Consider the following 27,811-nt stretch of genomic DNA (forward strand, 5'->3'; position numbering starts at 1 on the left):
CAGCTCTACTGGAATGTGATATAGTACGCTGTTAGCATGGGTAAGGTACAGTCGATACTGAACAGTGGAACGAATCAATGAATAAAATGTTGTCAAAGGCTTTGGTGGAAAAAACAGTATTTTTAAATGTCACTTGTGCTGGTTATGGGATACATGCTGAGTTAACCTCGTTGAACTTTTCCCCAGGAATTGATGCGCTTACAATTGGCGGGTCATTATGCTGCTCCACCTGTGTAGTGTTAAGGTCAGTGTGTTTTTCTGATTATAAAAACCATCCATACCATTCCATTATAAATTCACTACCATTCATATAATGGAATGTGCCAAAGCTCAGAGCTCGTTGCAGCTGCCCCCGGTCCATGTTTAAGATCAAAAAAAGTGGTTCAGGTAATTTGAGCACCTTTTCAAGAATACGCCCAATCAAGCTTCATTTGAAGTGATCTTTCCTTATTTAAGGTTTTCTTTTCTTTTTCTTTTTTTGTAACCTGCTAAGCATCCATCTGATGTCAGTGTTGGGTTTGTTTTGTGTGGCCTTCATTCTTAGGGAATGAAGATGTGGTGATTATACAATCCTAGCAAGGAGGTCCTGGGAGCAGCAGGCAACTGTAACACTGCAGTTGCACGTATCCATGCCTAGGCAAAGCACAGAATGCATCAACCACTCACTTTCACAAGGCATTTTCTGAAACCTGCAGCTTCTAACTGTGAATTAATTCTGAATCATCACAACACACAAATCAGCCATCACGGTAGACACTAATGTATGAGATGCAGGGATGTATGACTATGGCACTAATCACTGACTAGAGGAACCTGTGAGATGATGTGCATGCATAACACACTGCTGCTGTATGCATCTTCCTGCGCAGCTTAGTCTTCTTAATTGTTATGTATTATCAAAGAGAGCCAGAATGTGCATTGAAGTTTATCTAGTGTTATTTCTGTCACTGAAATGTTGATATGGTTGGGGCTTTTGTTTAAGTGTTTGAGTGTTTGCTTCTATATTTTCCTCTCTTATTAATCATCCAAATGACTTGAATTCTGTGAAGAGGAAGAGTTCAGTTAACAGCCATGTATGTCATAGGGCATTATGTTCCAGTTTCATGAGGACGTATCCTTTCTGTTTAAATTTCTGCACTTCACGGTAGCCAGTGAGAGCCTCAGGCACGAGCAGTTCTGCTGGGGAGGCATTTGAGTCTCTGTACAAATTAAGCAGTGCTGTAATTGCTGAGTCTCTTCATGATGACAACTGAGAATCTTTGTGGATGCGTCCAACACCACTCCTTTCACCTCTGTCTAGCTGCCTGCTTAGTGGTATTCTGCATGCATATAGACTCACAAAACGTGATGAAGAATCACAGAAAGACTCTGGCGAAGAGTAATCCTTGAATGTCCTAGTTTATGAAAACTGTTCACAAGCTGACATTTCATATGACAGTCATTTGAATTTTGCAGCTATTGCGTCAGGTAAGTACATCATCAGAAGTATTTGGCAGTTTCTTTTATTACTCTGAAAAAAAAGAAAACCAACAAACTAAGTGAAATATCCCCCCACCCCGCCAAAGATGATGCAGGTTATGGTAGGATTGCATCTTTTTCTCAGTTGAAAAGGCTTAAGAGGAAGGACATATTTAATAGCCAAAAGGATATGAAAAAGATTGAGAATAGGGTTTGTTTTAGTAAAGCAGAGTGAATAATACATGTTTAACTTATGAGCAAAATGATATTTTACTTCGGCATCAGAAGAATGTATTTGCAGAATTTTCAAATTCACCTGTGGTGATGATTTTCCTAAGTTTTAGATGAATGGATCTCTCACTGCTAGCTAAGTGTCTTTAACAAATCTGGACCCTTACACACAATACCACAGGAGATCCTGGAAGTTGTGTAAAATATGTTCCACCAAGATTCCTGCCAGGAATAGGTAGATGATGTAACAGCAGGAAGAAAACAAATTTCTTACTTGCTTCAGCATGTTCAACTGACTGTGCTACTTTGTTTCCTCAGGTTGGTCTTGTGGTTAAGATAAGGGAGTCTTGGTCTTCAGTCTTTGTGGACAGCTGTATTCAGGTGTACCAAAGTGATGTCAATCACCTGTCACAAAGTACTCTCTATTAGATACATCATCTATCTTTTATTGACAAAATTCCTTAACTGCAGCTTTGGTTCAGTTTCTACCACTCTCCTCTATGTATGGAGGGAAAAAAGCATTTCCTAAATTGGAAAAAGTCTTTCCCCAGTTCCTTGCCCCACCTCCCCTCTCCTCATCCTTTATGGAAAGCATGTTGAACTAAGTTTATAACAAAATTTCTGGCTGGACGCTTCTTTCTCCTTTATTGCCATTATTAGAAAAAAAAATTTAGTTTCTAAATTTTAGAAACTAAAAAATTAGTTTCTAAAATTAGTTTCTAAAATTTGTTTTAATCTAGCGTGGATTACTTCAGGGAAATCAAACCAGATGCACAATTTAGTGTATGGCAATCAGCAGTTGGTACCTGCAAGGGCATTTACTTGTCCTTCCAGGTAAGGCTTTTGAGTTGCAGTGTGGGCATAGAAGGTAAGTTCCAGTATTTCTATTGCAGTTTGAAGACTTGATGGGTACAAGGAGTGTAGGACCCTGCCAAGTCCTTGGGGAGGCCGGAGCACTATTTAGAAGTGTTTAAGTATCTAATTTCATTTCTTCAAATTAAGTTTCCCTACATATGCCCTATTTAGTCAACAGAGTGAAGTCATGCTTCTGTTGGTATTTCAGAGCACCGTTTTCTCTCCCTTAACTGTACAACCAGTATAGAAAAGTGCTCAAATCTCAATGCAGGCTATAAAAATTGGAGGAAAAATATAGAAACACAGCCAAAAAAAAGTTATAACACAATCAAAATAAGGTCCCAGTTACAAAATATGTTAGTGCTCTAGTACGTGGTGGCTCCTCTGCAAGTAATTTCTACCTTTGACAAAGTTTTCTCTAGATGAGACGCAGAACAGCATATTAACCTTTTGCTTTGTGTTTTGTCCTTCATTAGGGAAGAGGGCTGTTATCAATCCACCACTTGAAAAAATTATCTCCAGTGTGAGTTTTACATTATGTTTGGTCTATCAGGGACCACTATAACATATGTGCTTTTTGTAGTATGCTGTGTATTTACATTAAGACACATAGCAATATTTTATTTTAAATTATTTTAAAATATTTTAATATTTTATTTTTAATTGGGGTTTATCACATATAGAATTCATACTTTCAATAAAAAGAGTTATTTATGAGAAAAAGATCCATTGATTTTCCTATGCCAAATGTTATTACTGTACAGTTGTTACCTGAGGTTTATTTAGGACTCAAGAGACAAAAACTTTTCAGATATCCTATGGCAGTGTAATTCTGGAGCAAAATAAACAGCAACAACAAATAAGCTATAGGAATTACTTTTTATAAAGCAGCACATATTGGTGTAACCTATACTGAAAGCTGTTTCCCAGACAGAAGCATTTCCCCATATCTGAAATAAAGCATTTTGCAATCACTTTGCTTTAATCTGTGCCTTACATATTTGCACCGCCTTTTTTAATGCTGGTTATAACCAAAGTATGTAAAGAACCTAAGAACTGCACAAATATGTGCAATTTTTCTTATATGTTTGTCTGATAGGCAGAAGAGCCAACACATCCACCAAAATCATTGGGTGCAAAAGGGATGGTGGTTAGCCAGCCTGCCAGGGAACCCTGGCTCTTCCTGTAGACTCTCATATATGTGCTGGTGGTCCCAGCAATGGCGGCAAGATATGGGAGAATGGTTGGAGGAGAGATGAAGCTGTGAACCAGAGCCCTTGCTCTCCTAATGTCTTTTTAATTAGAGTACATACATATTGGCTGGGATTGCAGTTACATCTTAATGGAGAAATTAAGGAACAGATTAATTTTTGGCACGATTCCCTCTTCCTGTTTATGTTGGTCTCTATATCCAGCACCAGTTTAATTGAAGGAACAATTCTCTGTACTTGCTTACTATCTGCCAGACATGTAAGGGAATAACTATACATTTGGAAAAACACAGGGGTGCTTAAGCACACCACCAGGAATCGAGACATGCTTTAGAAAACAGCACAGCTGACCAATATTATCATCCAGGTTATTAGGAAGGGAGCACTTGATAGGAAATTTGATGGTGATTGCGATTCTGCCCACAATACCACCTAACTGAAAGGTTGTGAAGGTGGTGCTTTCCATCTAACTTCAAGTATTTAGGGGGACAGGAGTATGGGACAGAAGTTGTTTCAAGGCCTGTTGAATTTAACAACCTAGGCCTCATTTTCCATTGCACCCAAGACACCAAGATGAGGCCTAGGCTGAATTCACTTTTGTACTGGTCCATACCTACTGCACAAGCTATTATCCATACTGGATAAAATTGATTATATTGGAAACTATGAGTGCCTTCAGAGTTTCAATGCCACTTAAAAATTTCTGGTTGCTGTACTGGCTGTCGTCAGCAAAAAACTCAAGGACTTTTAAAGAAATCTGAAAAAAAAAGGCATTATAATTTCTTTTGGTAAAATGCAAATATGCTTTTAACTTCCAGGGTTTCCATGCTGGGAATCTATATTATTTCCATAGTGTTTAGCATCTTTGCACTTGCATGATGTGTGGATATACCTTGTTTTTGACATGCACAAATATTTTGATTTTACTGGGAAATTGAAGTATGTTCTCAAAATGTGGCCCATCTCTTTAAAGCAAAGAAACTGGCTGAAAAAATCCATTATTTTTTGAGCCTCTATATAATAAAAGTCTAATTAAGGTCAATTAATGTTAAACTTTATTAATATTAAACCATTTACAGAACTAGTTGCATAGTAAAAAAAAATTATTCTACAATATACCAAGAAAGCTCTGTCAAATACATTATCTCTCACTCTTTATGTGAATATATACTTTAATTGAATTGGGAATTTAAAAATGAAAAATATAAATGAGATTTTTTTTTGTACTTTGCATTTTAAATTAGTCAGTTTTTCATGACACTGAGTTTTCACCTCTATTAATTTCTTTGGTTCTTGAAGAAAAATTATGCACTCGATGCCTCATTAACATAGGAGAAAAAATTCACACCAGTTTTACTAGTAAGCTGGAAATCTGTCACAAAATCCATACAGAAAATATAAGCATATTTTGTTTAATTTGTAACTAAAATTTTCCATGAGGACAAGAACACACTGAACTCTGTATGACAAAATACTAATTAGGAAGAAGGGAGCTGGAGAGGGAGTAGTGTTGTCTTGCATATTTGATCAGGTCCTGTTCCCACTAAAGTCACTTTGATTAGATTTATGTTGTGTATTTCTAATGGCCTTTGAAATACCATAACACCTATTTCTGCAGACTTCTACACAGGAGGAAATTCCCTCATGTGAGTAATCAATTCAGTCCGTGGAGGCTATGTAGAATGTTTTTATAGCCTACCTTCCTGGGATGATCAGACTTCTGGTTGCCCTTTTTGTCTGTCAGTCTCTTGCCTAATTACTTCTGAAGCCGTTGGCTAATTTCAAGTGAAACAGAAAGGAGTCTTCGAGATAATTAGGTTTCTACAGGCCTCGGGGGCTGGGAAGAGGAGAGAGACCCAAGGTTGGGACTGGAGGAAAGACAGGTAGAGTCATTTGTCACCTGCTTAAGCAGATGGCAAAGTCTTTGGGATTGTCATTACCTTTGCCTTAGGTGGGGTTTTTGCATTGAAATGGACAGGAAAAAGCTGGGACTTGAATAAAGGTTTGGTGATGATGAAGGATAGAGCTCTGCAGGAAAACAGCTGCATTAATTCCACTGCTAACAGGGCTGCTTGTTTTTATTTCCAGGAACACTTTTGGAATCAGACCTGAAGTCTTTAATGCAAACATTTAGCTTCTGGTTAAAGGTTAGAAAAATACAGCAAAAAGAAAAAGTACCAGAATCGTATGTAGCTATTAAGCTAATGTGTTACAAGTGATAAATTTGTTAAATTAGTGTCTTTATCTGTTTGCAGGTCTTATACTGTGGTGGGCTCATCCTGACTGGACATCAGGGGCCCACCAGAGTTGCTCTATCATTCCCCTCCTCGAGTGGACAAGGGGAGAGAAAATATAACAAAAGCTTGTGTGTTGAGATAAGAACAGAAAGAGATCACTCACCTGTTAATGTCAAGGGAAAAACAGACTTGACTCAGGCAAATTAAATTATTAGCAATCAAATCAGAGTAGGGTAATGAGAAATAAAACCAAATCTTAAAAAACACCTTCTCCCCCTGGGGTTGTGGCCAGTTATTCACATGTTTTTTCTACCACTCCTTCCTCCCCAGGGGAAGAACTCCTTACCTTGCTCCAGCAAGGAGTCTCCTGTGGGGTCCCTCTCACAGGAGACAGTTCTCCAAACTTCTCCAATTGGAGTTCTTCCCACAGTCTGCAGTTCCTGCCAGAAAACCTGTTACAGTGGTGGGCTTTTCTCTCCATGCATCTTCTATTCCTGCCAGGAACCTGTTCCAGAGTGGCTTTCCCAAGGGGTCACAGCCTCCTTCAGGCATCCATCTGCTTTGGCTTGGTTTTTCTTGGGCTGCAGGTGGATCTCTCCTTCACTGTGGGCCTCCAAGAGTTTCTGGGATACAGCTGCCTCACCATGGTCAGCATCCCAGGCTTCAAGGCAATCTCTGCTCTGATGCTTGAAGCACTTACTTCCCCTCCTTCAGTGATCATAGGGTTTCCATAATTGTTTGACACGCTTTTTTACCCCTCTTGTTGTCTTGTTTTGTGCTGAAATGTTTTACCTGACTTAACAATGTTGTCCAGAGGTGCTATCACCATCATTGATGGGCTTGGCCTTGGCCAGAGGTGGACCCCTCCTGGAGCCAGCTGGCAATGTCTCCATGGGACATTGGGGAAGCCTCTGGCAGCTGCTCACAGAAGTTGCCCCTGTAGTCCCGTGCTACCAAAACTTGGTCACACAAACCCCATATATACATACAAATGAATCCCTACCCTGCTTTGGAACCCCTCAAGGAAATGCCTGTTCAGTGGTCAAGTTTTAACAGCACTGACATTCCAGTTTTACTGCCAAGGGTTAAATTGAATAGCATTTCATCTAGCAAGTAATATCATCAATTTAAAGTAGCATCTGTAGACCAAAGCATATTTCATTGATTTGTGCACAAAATTGGTCAGCAGGAAGTTCTTGTTGTCCATAGGAGAGCAGAACTGAGTCCCATGCCAAGACATCCAAGCAGGCCATGGCTGCTTGTGTGGCCACAGCCTTGTTGCAGGGCAATGTTTGTGTCTCAGTCTTTCTTGTGGAACTCAGGTTTAAGGCCTGTATTCTGCAGGCCTGAACAGTTTTCCAGCTTGCTTTCTTGTGCAGGCTTCTATAAATACTAATTAATGAAACTGTAGACTTTATTGCAATGCCCTAAAACCTAATCCTTGATGAATTTAGGACCTTTCCTTGACAGAGGATTTGTTACCAGAAAAAAAAGGTTAAAAAAATTTCTCCTTTGGGCCTTACTTTAAGTGCAGTATTAAAAACTGTAATTACTTTTCTTCTGTGAGGATTCAATGGCAGCAAAAAAATGTTATATCTAACTAATGGTTCTCATTAAAAGTAAATTAAACTATTGTTTGAACCTTCATTCAGAACCATTCTTATGCTTTTTTGTCTGTGAATGGGTGAAATACAATATTTCCCGTCACATTTGCAGATGTTTTTCTTCTGTGAAAGCTCTCACAAGACCTTTTGAACATGGGACTAGAAACCCTTTTGAGCTGGAGTAAAAGAGGAAAGAGTAAATTAAAATCCTGTGCAGTAATGTAAGCAAATGTACAGGCCTCTAGATATGATTGTATGATACCCCATAGTAACAATTAATTATTGTGCCAGAGGTGTTCTGGCAGCCAACTCAGTATGGGTGTAGTTCAGAAATCATACAGTCACCACAGGGCTTGCCATCTCTGTGTGCAACTCCAGGATTGTTTGGAGATCATAGTCAGAGGGCTTGTCTCTCTTCTGTGTTTCTGTTTGGTTGGTGGAGCCTGGACCAGTTTGCTCTTTTTCATCTGCTTGAACTAGACTGCTCCAGTTGTTATGGGTGGTTTCTGCTTTGAAAATCTGCTTTATACCTGTAGTTGTTTTCCAGGGGGAAACTACCAGGCTGCATTTCATCTAGCATTGGCTAGCATTTTCCCAGGAAACCTTAAATATGTGGCTTAGATTTGTCTTATGGTGATCTAGATAAAAAGAGAGTCCCTGCACACAGCTTCTCTTCTCTCATGTAGGAGTTTTTTGGGCCCTAGATAAAGCTACCACGTGCTCTTTTTGAAAAATCTGAATCTTGTTCCTCAACTAGAGATTGTAATACCAGAACTTTTTTTGCTTTCTTATGAATACAGTTATAGTAGCAGCTTATTATGATTTATACAATCAAAACATAAACAACTTTAAATAATGATGAAGCAGTAAGTAGCAGTCTGGTTTGAAAATACTTGTCTTAGTTTCTCCTCTCCAGGAACAGAAAAATCTCACGCTTTAAACTATGCCATGTAGGTTTAAAATCACTAGTATTAAGTTTTTAATTACATCAGAATTATTTTCAAGAATAAAATATTGGATCTGTGCCACTATTTAGCATAAGTCAGTTTTTCTTTACCATTCTTCAGTGTAAATAAGGAAATCTTGATCCTCAAAATGTTGGTCATCATAGATGTTTCTTTAAAAACAACAAATTTCAGGTATTTTGTTGTCACAGTCTCCCCAGAAGTGTACATACATGAAGAGATAATCTCTTAAGCATAATTAAACGGGGAATTCAAACTCTTAGTACTTCCAAGAAGTTTTAATTCTGTCCTTTTCACTGACATCCAGTGATCTCAGACAGAAAATGTGCCGTAATGATGACTATGCTTTAGTGTCTCATGTTCCCGTTTTCTTTAGAAAAAATGAAAAATGTCTATTCTTATAATTACATAGGAAAAAAACAGATATCATAGTCTAAAAATAATTATGTCTTAAAATGATCCTAACCTATCAAATCGCATGTTTGTCTTTAGGTTTTGTGATTGCATTCTAAGAGTAGTTGCTGTGATCTGTATTTCAAAATGCAGCTTGCTGCTCTACATGTTTTGTGATGTGTCTTCCAAAAGAGTAGGTTGTCCACGGATGAAAACATTTGAAGTGTTTTAGTTAAAATATGAACTCTTTATTTTCCAGGTCTGGATTAGTCCTTGTTAGCTGCAGCTGTTGACAGCTATACAGGTTTTCCCTTGCTTTACAAAGTCACTTTGTTCCCCATTGAAATCAAGGGAAGTTTTGCCTTTAACTTTATTGTAAGCAGGATCAAGCACACTCGTCTGGATGGCATTTCTGTAGTTTTCTGGAGGAAATATGGTAATAACAGGAGCTCTGTAGCCAATTAATTTTAAAATGTCAGGGAATATTTCAGGCCTCATTGACAGGGAGACGATGGAACTGGGGGCACACTCTGAAGCTGGTTGAAAGATTGGATTATTGCAATGGTTTTTTGTTGCTTGTAGATCAAAGGAATAGTTGATACAGGCATTACTACTCGACAGACTGCTAATGGTACCTACCTGCCTCACTGCCTGAGGAGGCTAGGAAACTGACACTTCAAAACACTTACACTCTTAAAGAAATACAGATGGAGGTTAGCAGCATGACAGTCTAGCAGCAGTAAATGAAATAGGACATTTTTAGTGTTCTCTTTGCTGTGGAGTGGGGGTCAGCCAAAGAACCATGAGTGAAAAGAGCCTCCTTCCAGCCCTCCTGAGTTTTGTATGTTTTTTGTCCCCATGAGTTAGTCCAGTGCATGTCTTATAGCTGGTATAGCAAGTGATGCTGTGTGTCCTGTCCCTTCCTACCTACGAGTGTTGGGACAGTGGTACAGACAAGTGAGAAAGGGGAGATAGGCCTTGAGAATAAAAAAGGGATGGGGAGGAGAGGAAGGTGCATGGTCACCTGGAATATGGCTGTGGGATGGGCTTTGATGTGAGAGACATGGCACAGAGGAACAGGGTCATTGCCAGCAGCTTGGAATAGAGGGAGGTAGGAGGGAAAGTGCACACAGCTCTTCCAGAGGATGGCACTCACAGAGTCAACAGAAGTTTTTCAGGTCATGCTGATAAATGTCTTGTGGTGTGAATGGATGGACTTGTGCTGCACAGGAGTGTCTAGGCAAAAAGAGAAGCATGGGTGGTGGGAATGCTACATGCATTGATCTGCAGGGTAAATCCTTTGATACATCCACACATGAACCTTTCATTTGCAAAGATATATACGTGTGTCTGAAAGGAGGTTAATATTAAAAACTTCTCTTTTGATATCTGTGCTTAGTTGTTTTCAGTGCCTCTTTTTTTTTTTTTGTGTATATTTTATGCATAATAATCTATGCCTGACACCTGTGTAATACATTAGACAAGTCTTTCTTCTTGTGTCTGGTAGCAATATACACTACAGATATCACACAAGGCTTTTTTTCTATTAAAACAGTTGTCCTAGTGGAAGGTGTAAGGATTTCTTCATGGTAGAGAATGGTAGAATTTTTATAATTCTAACATAAGAAATTAAGAGTGCTTTCCTCCAGTCACTGAACTTTGAGGAAGAGATATGGGAAATCTTGGACTGCTTCTGAGCAATGACTGAGAAATTGCTGTACCTGACAGTTCTGGGAAACAGTGTACATTACTGGATATCTTTCTGCAACTCATCTTCACTCTACATCATTTCATTGTTAGTCTCTTAAATTGTGCAGAATGTCTTCACAGCTTTTCCTGTAAATCTCTGCAACGTTTACTGGTACAACATTTTTTTAAAGAGCTGTACATAGAGTGCATATACTATACTAAGTATTTTATTTTCTGTGCTCTTTCTCCAGATGTACCCTCTAGTCTGTAATTTTATAGTTGTCTAGAAAATCAGACTATTCTTAGGTAATCAGGCAGTAATTTAGTTATGTTTTTTTAATTTCCCTTATGATTCTGTTTTGCATCCATTAATGTACTTAGAATGCACATTTTTTGCTGCCCTTAGGAATGCTTTGCCCACTTACCTTTATATAATACAAAATTTTGCAGCTTGAGAGGTCTGACTCCTTCCTACCTAGCCTAACATGTCTGACCTAGGATCCCAACAATCTGACTCCCTGAAAAGCGACAAAGAGAGGTGGAGCTGAATTCCATCTGGGAAAGCCTTGCCTGGGTCTCAGTCATTTTCATGAGTAGCCTGTCCCTTCCCTCTGAGTACTCAGGGAGTCTTGCATTCCTAAATTAGGTGGCTTAAGTACTCAGAATTTCAACTGAATGAATTTGGACCGCTGTAGACATTGATCTTTTTCATGGACAAATTCTTGAAGAACCAAAGCAACTGGTTATAAAAAACCATCAGGTAAGCGATGTCTGTTATGTGCTCTGCAGAACCTAAAACAGGACCTCCGGCATGGTCAGGGCTTCTCAGTAGGAGTATCAGTGGATCAGCTCACAGAAGAACAGCAGCTCTGTTAGCCTGTAACAGAGAAGAGTATCCCTGTTCCTAATCTTCTCCTTCCTGAAAGCCCCTTGGATTAAGTACTGTTCCTGGGAGGCCAGCAGAGTCCCACTTTCCAGTGGACCTCATAAATGTGGCAGTGATTCTTAAACAGACCAGTGTGGGACACACAGACCCTTTGAGACAACCCTCTTCTTAGGGTGATGCTTAATTTACTTTAAAAGGTGGATTAAACCAATACTAGTGCATGCTACAGAATGTTTGGATTTTTTCCTGCCGTGACTGTTGTCCGTAAATATTGTTCTTGGGTTTGAAGTGATGAAGAATGGAGGTTTTTCAGTCTTTGGCACCACAGTCACAAGGACTTGTGTATCTGTGAATCTGGCATAGTCCACAATGGCCTTTGTGGACATGAGGATGCTTGGTAAGGGGGGTGTGTTGTGCAATGTACAAATGCTTCATCTTGTACCTGTTGAGAGGTAGTCACTGTCCTTCCTCTGTCTGGTACTGCTGCAGACTGCTCTGCCTGCTTCTGGTGGTTAAAACCAACCAAGTAAAAGATATAAATGTCCTATTATGTGCATCATAAAGCTGAACAAAAAGCACTGTGGACTTTGGAGTATTTAACTGTAGCATATGAGCAGATCCTAAGCTTATTTCTCTCATTTTGTAGTGTGAAAAAAACAGAGTGAAGCTGCGTAATGTTATCTTGATTAAAGTTATTATCATGTTGACTCTTTTCTAATTCCGTTATAATTGTCTTTTTGAGATTTTATATTCAGGCCATATTGCATATTTACCTGTTCTTGTGTACTTGAATATGTCCTTTAAAAATGTTGGCATTGTTTTCAGATCTTTTCTCTGTAACGGGTAAGTCTGATGGCTGTTTCTCATCCCCTGCTGTGCTAATCTGCTGAGACAAGACTGTTTTTGCTGCTACCATTTTAACAGAAAATAAGAAATTAATTTTGTACTTAGTCGCATTCCACTGCAGAAACTTCCTAGTGCTTTATATGGAGAACTGTGAGTGCGTTGTCACTGACTCAATGCAAATGTCTTGAATGGAAGATTGTTAATTGCTCTTAGTTATACATAAAGTGGAGAAATTCAGGGTCAACTCATGTAAAAATGTCTTTGTTGTTGGTTTTTTTTTCAGAAGATTGTTTGGTTTATATACTTACAGGAGAACAAATCTTGATGTGATGTGTGTGTCTTTTAGCACACTCTCTTGGGTTCATCAGACATTATTCTTTTGTAGCACTTTCACACACAGAAGAAAAAACACATTATTAATTTTCTTCCTTTTTCTGAACCCCAAGAATTTCCCTCCAATCATTGCCCCATATTCCAGCTTCTATCTTCTTTTCCCCAGGAGATTGTTTAAGTGCTTTCAGAATATATGGACTGCTCTTGTTTGTTTGCTCTGTAAATGGTAGGAGTACCCTCATTACTGTGCTGCCACTTTCTTCTGCCTTATGACTAATAGGCCTGAATCAGGAATCAATCCCACTCACCAGCACTAAACCTTGCTGGGCTGACCTTCAGGCCAGCTCTTTCATTTTGATTCTAATTTGTGCACTGATTTGCACATCACTGAAGCAAAGTTAAATGTAAGAGGATACATTAAAATAGCAGTACAGATGGACTGGAAAGGCACAAAGGTCAGAAAATGGAAAAATGATCTGCCTAATAACATCCATTTGCCCTGCTGCTGATGTATAACGGCTTTGATTTTTGATTAAGTGGTCATTATAGGCACATATATATATATGTGTGTGTGTGTGTGTGTGTATATACATATAGTGCCATAGATGTGCAATGTTGAGACAAACGCTCTTAAAGTTCTCTAGCTTTCTACAGCATGCATTCCTCTGAAATGTTTTCAGCTTGCCCAAGAGCAGCAGTTTCATCTATGTGCTCTGTGATATGCAAAACAGGGTGCAGGGAAAGGGGTTTCAGTAGACCATGTAAGCCTGCGCCTCTCTTGGGCTATAAAACAATTCCTTTGAAGTGCCAAGAAGCCATTTCCGTGCCTCTAAAATAAATGGACCGATGCTACAAAGTTCTCTGTGCTCTCCAAATCCTTTGGCTTCATGGCATTTTCCTGTCCCTAACGTCATGACTTTTGTGTTGGGCTTTATGTTTACAGCAAGTCAAATACTGGGTTGTATGGAGAAGACTTTGCATAGCATTTTTCACTCTATGCCCTTGTTTATGAATTTAGCTGTAGTATAAGCTATGCTTTAAAAGTCCTTTTGTTTTTAAGCAATGTATTAACAATTCTTCCAAAATTCAAATGTCCAAAGGGATTTTTTTCTCACAGGATGATAAACAAATAATTGAGATAGGTGGCAGTTGGTTGATGGGTAGTTGTTATGATAGCCGAAGCTGTAGCCTTGATTACAGCTTACTTGTGAACTGTGTTCTTTCTTACATCTGCATTGCCTTGCATTTTGTGTAGTCAATTGTACTGTGCCCGCAGTGATGGGAAATGCAAATGTTCTCGTGGTTAAATTTGCTGTGCAGGTACCATGTGCTGTGTTGAAGACTGTCCCCAGGCAGAGAGGAAGAGATGAGAATACTTCATTTGCCTTTTCCTGCCTCTGAGTTTGATGGAGGGATCGTGTAGTTTCCCTGAAAGCAGCTGAGTGGCTGCGGCTAAGGGGCCCTCAGGGCTATGGGTGGGGAGAGCAGATGGGGAAGAGATGCCTCTAGAGCAGGCCTGCAGTGGATGTGAACATGAGAAGCTTTGTGGAAAAAGCAAGAAGCAGATCCTGCAATAAGTGTTCAGGGCTATGGAAAGTGAGAGAGTTTGCTCTGAGGAAAGACTTCACATTGCTGAGTTGAGAGCAAGGCTGGAGGGGAAAGTCCTGCCCTGTAAGGAGCAGCAGCAAGATTCATTATCATATTCTTTTGTTTTCACCCAGTTCTTTTTCTCTTCCATGCAACAGAGGTGAGTTTCCTGTCCTTCAGAACTTACCCAATTCTAATTTAAGCTCTAATAAAACAGTTTTACATGCTGAAAGCCCTTTCAGCAGCCCCACCTTCAAGTTAAAAGTCTTCCTCCATCACATCATCTTTTGATGACTGTAGGTACTGTTGTTTTCCTACTTGTCTTTCTGGCCCAGCCTCAGGGTTTTGCCCTGGGTTTTCATACCTGGGCCATGACTAGGTTTTCTAAATCTTTTTAAGTTTTCTCTAATCCAGCTTACCAAATCTTACATACAGGCTGTTGCCACCTTACTTACTGTTCTGTTAGTACAATATCCTTGTTGACACACATGCACTTGCCTTCTTGAAAGCTGGTCCAAAGAGTTCTGCTGAAGTAATTTATCACTTTCACCAGACCGCCCTAGTTTTTTACTTTTAAATCAGTCTTAGCTCCTTGTTGTCTTAAAAAAACCCCACATATGCCTTGCAAATGACAGCTAAGAGCTTATCAGGAGACCCTTAATTTCTAGTGGAGCAACCAATAGACTGACTCCACATCTGATTTGCCTATGATGTCAGGCTTGACTACGGGCATAATAAATTTTCAGATGGATGAGTGCACTGTGTCCCAAGCTCCCCATCACAGAAAGCTATCTCATTGTCTTTCTCAGCAGTTGCCCTTCAAATTTGGGTTGCAGTGATGCTTGCAGACATCTGAGTGACTACTTTGAGCCCACTTTAATGGTGGCTAATATTGTCTCCTTGTTCTCTTCAATTTCTTCATCTGCCAGGACTCCAGTGATGGGTTGTGTTTCAATCATATTATCTTTGGTATGAGCAGCGAAAGTCCAGTACGCCCATCCTGACCTGCACAAATCCATCTTCCAGCAATGAGAGGTAAATGGTATCAGTCCAAATTTCTGGAAGAAAGCTCATAATTGTCTGAACAGAGAACAGAGGTGGATCCTTGCAAATGTTTAGCTGAGATATATCTCTTTTTGATAAAGCATCATGGACTTTTCTAGCATGATTTAAAATAATCCCAAATGAAAAAAAAAAAAAAAAAGGAAAAAAATGACAAATCCCTAGCGTTAAACCCTACAGACTTCCAAGGAATGCTTCCATGGCAGCTCTAAATCCTGTGGTGAAATTCAGCTAGCATTAGTGGTATGAAGCCTCTCAGCCAGGGGATTCTTCTTGTCTCAAAGAGGGAGGCAAGTACCATTGATGGTACATTTTTTTCAGGCGGTGAAGGAGAAGGCACCAGTGACAACAGCTCTGTGCTTTCCGAATGCCTAACAGCAGTTGGGAAAGGAGAGAGGTGTGAGTGAGAAAGGGAGAAAATGTGGGCAGAAACTGTGATATTTTTTTCTTGGTATTTACCGATTACAGGTTTTCTATGTTTATATTTTTGAAGGCTGTTTTCTTTACAGTCAGATCTCATCTGTCATTTCCTTTAGGCTGCTCCTTCCTACTTTCCCTGTTAGTATTGCACATGGATTTATATAGGAGGAAAAAAAAAATCTTCAATTAATTTTTCTGGTGTTTGCATTGGATGGACTAAGTGAGATAAATAAGAGGCAAACTGCTGCTCACAGATAATCCTCCAAATACCTGATTTTGATTAGGACTTTCATGTAGCTGGTAGATCTTTAGAGACAAAGCTTTCCAGAGCTCTTTGAAAATCAGCCGTGAGGGGAGTGAGTGGGAAAGTGAAGCCTAGGGGTCATTTTGTGCTGAGTGTCCCTAGATAGAAACTCCCCTGCAAGGACTGACTGTAGAAGCAGTTGTAGAATGACTATTTTGAGGTAGGAATGAAGAGGTGTTTCTTGACAACCAACATTTGGTCTCTCTTTGTCCTTGCTTTATAATTTACACTCTATATTAGAAATGACTGTTCAGGGTAGTGTGTGGAGTGTACACACCTCTGCAAGAGGATTTTACTAAATACTAATTTCACACCCCTAAAAGAGACATTTTAAAAAAATATATTATGTATCCATATGGATCAGATTTCTTTGACAAGACATCAAGAGGAAGTCTTTGCAGTTTTTTAAGCTGTCTCACCATGGCTGGGACTCTATCACCAGGGCTTGGGAGCTTTAGATACTTACACAGAAAACATGAAAAGCTGGTAATGAAATGTAGAATAACTATTGTACCTAACCTCTTTTCTACTTACTCATACAGCCATGCTTGTATTTTGATGCCATTATTTAATCCAGATAATTATCTTTGACTATTTCATTCATTTGGTTTTTTTTTTCAGTTTGAGGATTTTGTGGAAATACAAGAGACTGGATTTACGGAGAATTTGGCCTTCTGGGTTGCTTTAAAATTATGCCATTCATTCCATTGGCATCAACATAGAGGAAAACGGGAACTTACAGAATTCAGACAGAGTGATAAATATTCCATTTTTATTAAAACTGCTTAAAGTCATGCTGGAGCTGAAAAAAATGTTTAAGTCTAATTTAATTTTAAGGTATGCAGTTAATTAATACTCTACATCCATTAACATTCAAAAATGAAAGTATCTGCAGAACCACTACTCCCTGGAGTAATTTGTCACCAGAAATAATATGTCTGCCTTTGAACTGAAGTAGCTTTTGGGTAGTGCAGTGAGCAAAGGAACGCATGTTAATGATACAGATTTATCCAAAGAGTGAACTTCAAGTTCATTACATTGATATCTCACAATTATAAAACCAATTCTAGTTATGTCAGATACTGTTGTGACAGCCAGTGCCTTCTTTGCCAAGTGACAGAAACTACCAGCAATTTTAATTTACTGACTAGAGTGTGATAGTTTGTGTGCCCGCTTGTGCATCCCAGATTAGAAAATGTTCACAGCCTGTTTTTTGATAAAAAAAAGATGCATTTTCTGTTTACATGGAATTTTGGTCTTTATACTGTGAAGTGAACTCTCTTTCCAAACAGTGAATAAGTGCAAGAAAAGAAACAGAAAAAAAAAAAAAAACCCCAAAAAAAACCAGGATGAGATTTGCACAGCAAATGCAACACAATGCCCTTCCCTTCCCTTCCCAAACCTTCCCGAACCTTCCCGAACCTTCCCAAACCTTCCCTTCCCGAACCTTCCCAAACCTTCCCTTCCCGAACCTTCCCTTCCCGAACCTTCCCTTCCCTTCCCCTCCCCTACCTTCCCTTCCCCTTCCCCTTCCCCTTCCCCTTCCCCTTCCCCTTCCCCTTCCCCTTCCCCTTCCCCTTCCCCTTCCCCTTCCCCTTCCCCTTCCCCTTCCCCTACCTCTACCGCTATTAGAGGAAAAAATACCTTTTGCGTTATTAGCTTCAGTCTTGCAGCACTTCCTATAACGTGTGGCATTCCTACCAAAGCTATTTTTGCTTATAAACCCTGTTTAATGTTTAACTAAGTGAGGATTTGGGTCAGTGGATTTTAAGCGTTGTCAGGCAATGTTTGCAAAGTGCCAGCATATTCTAGGGGTGCAAGCATGCCAGCTGAATTTTTTGCTCTCTGTACAATTTTTGTGCAACAGAATCCTAAGATACAATAATAGGTTGCTTAATTATTTCCCCAAAACAGTATTAATGAAGAAAATATTTGTGGTTTTTTCAGGACTTACTGTGCTACCATAGCCTTGATAAAGCCAGCATTAAATAACTGCTCGGCTGGACAATGGAGCTGTGATTTTCTGCCACTTAATTTGTTTGAGTTCAAAAGGACAATTTGACTTCTGATCATGTGAAAAGCATTTCATTGCATACTGGAAAGCTGTCTGGTTTTGTATCTAACAGACTTGACAGCATGGTTGGCAACAGACGGATCATGGAAGGCTAATGAATAATGAAAAGCTGAATGATTGAAAGAGCAGAGCTGCAGGGAGAGAAGAGGGAAAGCTGGATGGAAAATGGAAAAACAAGCAGTACAGAAGTCAGGAATAACTAGTATTTTGATCACTATCAGAGAATGTCTTCACATCAGAATTTAACCCAGTCATAACTTAAGCATTCTCTTAAGCAGTCTTATAACTTAAGCAATCTGCCATCTCACAAAAGCTCTTAACTCATGCGCCAAGACACATTTTGTACAAGTTACTCAGCTTGTCTTGAGGAAGGGTAGGTTGAAGTGAATATATTTTACAACTCCTAGGATGATGACTACTCTGCAGTAACCTTCTCAATTGTCATTAATTGTCTGGTGCATTCATAAATTCCTACCTGAGCAGGGAGTGCTTAGTATCTCACAATCTGCTGCAAAAACCAGATCAGAGCTGTAGCATTGGAACTTATCAGCTGTACAGAGGGACATTGCAATACTTACTTTGTATTTATACTTCTGTGAAGACATCTCTGTTTTTGTAGCAGGGTTAACTCTGTTTTCATGGTGCTCACTCTTCAGGTACCCAGCAGGGAGGAGCAGCTCTTACTCACTGCTAACTGGTCTCTCCAAATAAAATATGGTCTCTGGAGTGACTGCACCTTGAGAAAGATTGTGCAAATGTAGTGGGAATTACTGGGGCTAACTTAACTCCAGGTGTCAAAAGTGAGAAGACTGTCTCGTGTCATCAAAAGAGTGGGGCTCTCTGGCAATTCAGTAGTCACAGTGTTTGTGTCTGGATGTGTGCTTTAACATGGAGGAAGCCGGCTCTTATTAATTTCCTCACACTGCCAAGCTCAGCTGTGGCTGGGCTTAGTGGTGCAAGGCTTGCTCTTACTCTTGCTTTCATGGTAAGAGTGACAGAGTAGGAGTTGAGCTAGAACTGTTCTTGCTGCCTCTTTTGTGTCTCTTTTTTGCAATGATAAATGGAAAAAGATCTTTTACTTTCTTGCTGTAACCTACTACTTTTCCTGAGCTCTGATGTCACTGAAAAATTAGTAACACTGTAAATACTATCCTTTCTTTTTTTCTTCACAGAATCTGTACCAAAACAGGTTCCTGGGCCTGGCAGCCATGGCGTCTCCATCTAGGAACTCACAAAATCGGCGCCGGTGCAAAGAGCCTCTCAGATACAGCTATAACCCTGACCAGTTCCATAACATGGACATCCGGAACAATTCCCATGAGACGGTCACCATTCCTAGGTCTACCAGTGACACAGACCTCGTCACCTCAGACAGCCGATCCACCCTGATGGTCAGCAGCTCCTACTACTCCATCGGGCATTCACAGGACCTGGTGATCTACTGGGATATAAAAGAGGAGGTGGATGCAGGGGACTGGATTGGCATGTATCTCATAGGTAAGTCCCTGTTACCCCTTCCCCTTTGGGTTCCTTGCTGCTTTTTGTAGATGTAGGCATAAAGGTAATGTGGGTTAATGATAGTAGTGAGCTGATACAGCTCCCTTAAGTGTAGTCTTAAATTGGGTTTATATATGACAAGAATTTTTTCTGCTCCTTTCTGTGTTACTGCTTGCAGTCCTTGTGCTCACTTTTTCTTCAGCAAAGATACAAAAAGGCTTTCTGTTGATGGTTTCTTGACATTTCAAGATAAATTTTAAAGCCATTTGGATGTTGGGAAAATACCTCCTGTATCAAGACAGTATAATATTTTCAGGGTTTCCTCTTGAGATTCCTTGAGTAATATGTAACAGATGAGAGGTTTTACAAGTCAAGAATATGAATCATTTAAAAACCTTGTGAGAATACCTTTTTCTCCATAGCCACAGGATATTTTGCTTTGAACAATAATTATAGACTGAAGCAGTCTGAAATTGTCCCAGAAAGTTTTGCTTTTTTTTTCCTTTTATTGTGTATTGGAAGCTATATTGAGCCATGTACATTAGCATATTTTTGGCAACTCCATCTAGTAACTCCAGCCCCACATGAGAGTAATAAGAAATGGTTTCAATCCACTTTTACCTGATTGTTTCACTTCAATATAAAATTAGCTTTTCTTAACCTGGTTTGGTTCCTATAGAAATAGTCCTCTTGCTGAGACTGGAGTTTATGCTCCCTGCTCTCTGGTGAATTTTGAAAATGATGCATCAGTTTCAGATGCATTTCTCTGTGTATTAGGGGTCTTAAAAATGTAAAGTTCTTAAATGTTTTTTGAAAACCATTGACTTTGTATAGAATTGGTGCCCCCACAAAGGGAAATGTTGGTAAATTGCTTTCCTTGTCTATTGGGAAGGTATGCCTAGTACTAAGCAGATATTTTAGTTCTAATAGCACTGTTTCATCTTGTCCAGACAGAGAACTAAAACCAGATAAGCACATGATGTTGTGATATGAGCTTTTGGAGCAGGCATAGGGGACATTATAGGGAGCCATGGTGTTGCTTAAGTGCTTTAGTGGATAAAACCTAATAGCTTGGCTTCACATACTGATGATATTGGAAACATAGGTGTTGGTGACATAGGGGATGTGTGAGAAAGTACTAGATAGTAAGTCTGAGCAGGTAGAAGAGCCATGGTGACAAGGTGTTAGGCTTTAGAAGATAAGTTCAGCGTACTGAAGAGACTGTAAAAGGGGATACACAAGGGTGGCTATTTATGACATAGAGTGAAAGGGGTGGAGGTTACAATAAGCCAAGCTGCAGTATTTCTTCCTGTGAGTAACCTCATAAAATGTTCTTTGAAAAGAAAAGCAGACTTCTGAAATTTAAATCTTATAGGAAAGAAAGACAGACTGGATTTGAAACACATGCCTTGAAATCAGCCTGGTTTGTTTGCCTTAGCAGAAAATTACTTTTGTTTACAGTTAAGTTTGAAGTGAATTGTTTTGCTGGAATAGATGAGAAGACACAGCAGCCCCCAGCACTGGGCACTATGAAATACTGTATGCCAATTCTGAAGTAGCGCAGACAACTCATGAACTCTTGCCTCAGTAGATAGAGGCAAAGTATTCCATATTCTTTCTTGTAGTTTGAAGTCAACAGAAAGTGCATAGGGGTGTTTCACGCTGCTTGAACTTGTTCAGCCAGGTTTCACAACTCGGGCATTGCATCCAGGGCTGTGAAGACTCACTCTAATTTTTTTTATTTTTAATAAGCAACATGAATAGAAATTTAACTGGGCAAAATAAAAATATACCATGATACTCTTGCTTCATTTACCATATCAAATAGGATACATTGCCCCAGACACCCCAGTAAATTAAAGATGCAAGTTTTGAAGTGTATCCTTGCCCCTGGCTGAATGCATGTTGTTTATGACAATAGTCAATGGCTCGTTCCAAAGAACTCTGCTGCCAAATAAAAAATTAATAGTGTGTCCTGCCCCTGAGAAACCAAGAGCTGATCCTTGATGTCTTTGAATGTGTTTTGTCCCCACTCTCTCAGGTTCCCACTCTAAATAACTGAGGAAATAGCATACAGCAGCATCCCTCATTCCCTTTTTTCTCTTCCCTTCCCCTCTTTCCACTCCTGCCCCCCCTGAAAACCTCATGTAATATGAGTTTTGGTTTTGGTTCCCTTTAAAGAACATGGAAGATTGTGAAGATCACTTGGGTTTTAGAGTTTGTTTGACATGGAAAATACTCAGAATCTATGAAGGTAACTTGGCACTGTGGCTGTATCCAGATTTACTAAGTAGGGCAAACTAGTAGGAATGGGTCTATAGAAGCAAACATCTGATGAAGGCCTTTGGGGGGCTTGACTTTGAACAGTTTCAGTCTGGCAGACTGAATGCCCTTAAGTTGCTGTTGTGCATCCTTCAGGTCAGGTTCATCAGGACAGAATCGAGTTCATGTGCCTGTATCATAGCACAGTCTCATGGTGGGGTAGGAAAAGCTAGAAGGGACCATACAAAGCACCCTTCTGACCTAAAATAAAGCACTGATGCCTTCTGTTTGTGACCAGTCCATAAGGCTGGGAGATCCAGACATCTCTAATGGCTTAGATTTGTGTCTGCATTTGTACAGATTTTGTGAGCCTGCACTCCTGTTAAGAGAAGGAATGTTCCTGGCCTTGTGGGTATGACCTTCACAATGTAAACTGATCTATAACTATGTTTTGAATTAGCAGCCAGACTGGAACAAGAGAACCAAAGAAACTATGAGCTTTTCCCAGTCTGCTCAGGAGAGGATTAGTGTTGAAGCCTATTATTATCACTTGTCTGGTAGCTCTGTTAACTATTGTGATGCTACTTTTAGAGTGTTTGCTGCTTTTCTAGTGTTTGTCTCAATCCAGCTTGTGGATACAGCCTAGTCATTTCTGTGATTGTTTGGGTTGGTGAAATTGGAGCTGAAAGGTTTGAATGTAGCGCTGTGTAGTACTGTGGAGAATCATGAGTACTGGGCAATTATTTGCATCCTTAGGATATCAGGCAGTGTGTTGTGGATTTTATTTAAGCCTTGGTGTTGGGAGCATTGGAGTTGGCATTTGTTATTTGTCTTGTGGGAGTATCCTGGGAAAGGACTGTGCAGAAGCAGAACAGAAAGCAGTTCTACATAGTAAGAGTTTAATTGTTGCCATTGTAGTATTCTAGGAAAGATCTCCAAATAATTTTGTATGAGTGCTGGTTTTGAAATGCATAAAACTTACTCTGTTTTCACCAGCAGTGCCATCACTAAAAATTTGATGATACCCAATAAACTTCAGACTTCAGAATAATGGTATTCCCCGTCTGGGGAAATTGGGATGATATAAATGGCTTCCAACAACAAAAAAAAATGGAGCAGAAATAAAGAAATAATGTATCTCATATGTATTGATATTGTGAGACATTTTGGGATGCTATTCAAAAGTTAAAGTAGCCTGAAAGAGGAATTGAGGGAGTCTTCCCTGTGTGGAAATTCTGTCTGCTTGCTCCTCTTTTAAAGAGCTAAAGCTCCTTTTACCACAAGATATCTGTTCTTCTCCCCTGTTGATCCACTTACACATTCCTTAGGGTGGCCAGCTGGGGAAAAATAAAGCAGTCTTTGCAGAAGCAGGTAAAAGCTGGATTTAGCACTGGTTATTAGACATAACATTTGCTCATGGTCTCAGGAAATGGACTAAGCAATCAGTCTGTCAAAAAACTGTGTAAAGAATGGTGGTCATGTGTCTCATGGCAAAAAATAGTATCCACCCTGAAGCTTCCTTAAAACATCCATGCATGCACATGCACATGCACATGATTTTCATGAAGGGCCTTAGAAAAACTCCTTAGTTGAAGGCAGAATAGTAAATTTTGACTCTCTTAAAATATAGATGTTACTTCAGCACATTTTAAGATTAGCTGTGGAAAGATGACAAAAAGAAAATATGTAAATTGGGAAAACAAGCATTTCTTAAGACATACTATGCCTTCAGGAACAGAAATTACATTTCATTCCTGCTAAGCTTGAGCTCTAGATATTCTCTAACTTCTCCTCTCTATACTATTTATCAGATCTGAGCAATGCAGAGGAACCTCTACATTCTGTAACAACTCATCTGAAATGAGCATTTGTCTTCTCTTAAGAGAACTACAGTATTATGAACATTCATCAGTTTTTCAGAAACAGACCCACAATCTAAAATATGTGTAAACACTTGAAGAGAGTTCTCTAAGAAATTTGAACATAACAAAGCTCTGTTGCTATTTAAAAGTCTCAGGAATATAAGTTTTATTTGCAGAAAAGCTATTTGTAAAGAAATGCCTATTGGGGAAAAAAAAAGAAACTAAAAGTTATGAATAATGAAAAAAGGGTATATTTTTTTAAGTAAGGACTGTCATTTAATGGCTACTGTGAGGCAGCTGGAATATTTGCAGTTATTTATCTCAAGGCTTTCCCTTTCTCTCTTATCTCATTTGCTATTGCTATTTGCTACAGTATGAAGCCCCTTTAGATAAATTAATATGGACTCCTGGCAGCTGCCTGTAGATAAAGAGCTATCTTATAATTACTGTAGTGGCATTTTAGCTGCTACTAGATTTCACTTCTGTCATCACCTCTATATCTGATGTAAAGGAGCTAATGAAAAATGTTTGAAGCAGACTATGGAAAAAATCATTTGCTCCAGTGTCTTTGCACACTGATGTTAGGGGTTTATCAGGGCTAGCATTATACTTTTCTTACCCATATAAAGTAGGCTTTCTTTCTTTCAACATTTGCTTATATGAAAGCAAAACATTATTAAACGCTATTTATTAAAAATGTCTTCGTACACAAACCTTGGAGGGTCCAATTTCTTGTCTGTAGCTGGTTTTTTCCAGAGTAGCTCCTCTCAAATTTGTATAAGTAGAAATGTCTTCATCTGCTTAATGACTAAAGTTTAGATTTAAAACTTTTTTCCTCCTCTGTTTCATCCTGTGGTGTTATTTCTCCCCCAGAAAGGCAATTCACCACAACCTGAAAAATCTAATAACTATTGGTTAATAGACATTTAAACATTTGTTTAAACACTCTCTGGGTTGATTTTAGGCTTAGATGGCCTGTGTTGCTGTTTTTTCCCACTGAGATAAGTGGAAAAATGTGCATTTTTTCCTGCCATAGAACTTGTTTGTGCACCTTTTTTACCAAACATCCAATACATCTGAGCAGAAAGCATTTCAATGTTGTCAGCAGAGATGTAAAATGTTAGAAACAGCAATGTGCATATAAGGCTGGGAGCTGTGGATGTCTTTGTTACAGGTCTAATCCCCAGCTTAGACTCTCTCTCCATGTTTGGATGGTTGCTCCACCTCTCTGCTTCAGATACAGCTGTCTGTAAAACAAAACACTCCACAGTGTGCCCGCTTAGAGTGAATTTTGTTGATACCTGGATTTGTTGTGCCCTGGGGTCACCCATTTTTGCAATCCTTTCACGGCTTTTGGAAGAGAATTTCTCTGTGGTCTTAGGGCTCCTCTCAGGAGGTCATCTTATAGCTGGGTCTCTCGCCAGGCTGGGGATGGCAACCATGGCTGGCTGTGATCACCTCAGCAAGTTAAGCTTCATTGGACACCTGCAATTCTGCTCCCTCTGTGAAACATCAACAGAGGTGCCCAGTGGCCAGGCAGCTTTCACAAGGCACAGCACAATTTATTTCAGGAACAAAAAGTGTCAGACGAGCAGGTGTCACAGGCCTTGGCAGATATATTTAGTGCAGCAATATCGGTTCTTTGCTCCAACCTGGCTCCCCTTCACCTGGCTGCTCTTCGATCCAGTAAGAGTCAATTTATCAGGCTGAGTCACTTCTTGCCTTTCCCAGTGCTGTATCTATCCGGTGCACCCTTCAGCCAGACAAAAGCTGGCTATGCTGTTTACAGACCCACCAAATGTGACATGAACACAGCGTTTGCATCTGATTCACTCCTTTACAAGTAGATACAGTTAACACTTAAAGGAAGGGTTTCTGAATATTCCCAACACATATGGCTTCTGACCTGTCTTCACTGCTTCCAAGGTTCAGCTGTCATTTGTGTTAACATTGGTAGTAGCAATGCACCAAAAAGCTTCTGCAGAGTGCTTACTGTAGTGGAGGTGTGCTTTATGGTATTTTAGAGAAATCCTGGTATAGAAGCCTGCAGACTGCCAGTTCTTTTCCTTAAATGTATTTAATATGTGGTAGAGGTGTTTACTGTGTGCCAAAGGATTCCCATTGTCATGTATTACTTCTTCATAAAATAACAGCTCTTATGAACATCTTTGTAGGTGAATGGGTAGCAAAGAATTTTCCACTGCAACTATTCATGCTGAATATCAGGAGAGGGAAATAATGTAGACAGGGAGTAACTGCATCCTCATGCCTTTTCAGTGATTTCTAAGGTCCTTATTCCCATGGAATAAAACTGCCTCTGTGCTGTGAAAGGATGACCCATATTGCTGTATAACCTAGACTTACAGTGAAGTCAGTAATGATCACCTACTAAAATATTTTGGAAGAAATTAGTTGGGGATATTGGTGCACCAAATCCCAGATTTTGGCTTCAATCCTGCAAAAGAAGCATATTCCATGCAGCACATTCAGACCATTGACTGGATAGAATCAATCATGGCACAAACAGTGGACAGAACAGACATAAAATTCTTGGCAGGATAAAGCTTAAAGCAGAAAGATTTGTTCTGGAGATGTTGCCAGCCATGTGGATTTTGAAATTTCAGCATATGTTTTTCTTCTCTTAGTTTTCTGGTTTAGAATTATATCCTTCCAATTCCTTAGTGTTTATAACACTTACATTGCACTGTTCATAACACTGGAATATTCCCATGCTGCCTTCCACAACTAATGTAATGACTGTGTATGCATTTAGCTTTTGTAATCTTTCTCATCCATTGATCTCTCCAGCCCTAAAGGCATTTTTTTTTCTTCACTGGATATCTTTCACTTTGTAATAAGTTTATAACTGAATACCATTTTTCAGATAAAATCAATCCAGATTCTCAAGAGGTTCTTTTCACTGTGGTGCTTCAGTGTACACATCTTAGTTGTGTTTGGATGTTTTTTTTCCTATTGTTTTAACAGATCACAACCTCCTGTCTAATCTACTGTTCTTTCAACATTTCTGTAAATCCATTCCATTTTTCCATTTTACTGCAAATTATTTCCCCCTTATTTAATGAACATTTTTAACCTGGAAAAATGTCATCCTTGTTTACATTTCATATCTTCCAATGTCCCTTTATATCTTGTCTTCATACTGCCTTGGGCCTGCAGCATCTCTTATTTTAAAATTTTCTAGCAGATTTTGTGGCTGCACTGCTGTGACCTAATCCTCATTTTCCAAATTGTACTGTAGTCAATGGGGAGGCTTCCACTGACTGTGAGAACTTTGTTGTTATATTAAAAAGAAGCAAATAAAATTCTTCCATGTTATACCTTACCACACATCTGTATGCACTGAGGAAGTTGGGATCATCCTTGTTTGGATTCCTCCCTCCCATCTTCAGTTCTGTGAGCAAATTGGATGTCATTACTTGTGAATAAGTTTGTGCAATGCATAGGTGAAGTGGAGCTGTTGCTGTACTGAGACCCAAATGTGGTCCACTTGCTGCAGGGATAAGAATAAATCTTGAGGTGCAGGAGCTTTAAAGGAGAAGCCTGTAGCAGGGAACAGGCACGGCTGAAGTAGCGCTGACAGCTGTGGTGCTATCACACTTCTTAAGGGTATGCAGAACCAAATGATACCAGTATTACTGGACAGATGCCCATCCCATTGCAAACTGACATCTGCTGGGGGGGGTTTTAGGCTCCACAAGTTTTTATTTCTGCGCCTCCACTCCTTGCTTTCCTCCTTCCTTCTACCTTTTCAGCAGATTTGTGATTACAGGAGAGAAATATATGAGTGGTGGGTTGTTCTGGTGCACAGCTCCCTAACGCCGCCAGGACACCACAGAAGAATAGAGTCCATTGCCGTCAGCTCTGCTTTTAGCCAGAGGTTCCACTGTTGCAGGAGAGGGAAGTCCCTTGAGTGACAGAGCTCAAACTCTCAGTGTGGTTAACTCAAGTGCAAGTGAGGAAGAACTGGATCCACAGTTCATCCACAGCCTTCTGAAAGCCTACAGGCATATCATT

The 27,811-nt window shown here is 39.6% G+C and overlaps 1 protein-coding gene across 2 annotated transcripts in view; it reads left to right on the top strand.

Moving 5' to 3' along the window:
- The window catches only part of HECW1 (HECT, C2 and WW domain containing E3 ubiquitin protein ligase 1), a 255,096-nt gene that overhangs the window by 67,116 nt on the left and 160,169 nt on the right, over positions 1 to 27,811 (top strand). For both annotated transcript variants that reach the window (XM_059849894.1, XM_059849903.1), the window contains exon 2: positions 19,328 to 19,652. In XM_059849894.1, the coding sequence (XP_059705877.1) occupies positions 19,328 to 19,652 (325 nt within the window). The remainder of the gene's footprint in view (positions 1 to 19,327; positions 19,653 to 27,811) is intronic.

Source organism: Haemorhous mexicanus, chromosome 1, assembly GCF_027477595.1.
Source record: "Haemorhous mexicanus isolate bHaeMex1 chromosome 1, bHaeMex1.pri, whole genome shotgun sequence".
NCBI lineage: Eukaryota > Metazoa > Chordata > Aves > Passeriformes > Fringillidae > Haemorhous > Haemorhous mexicanus.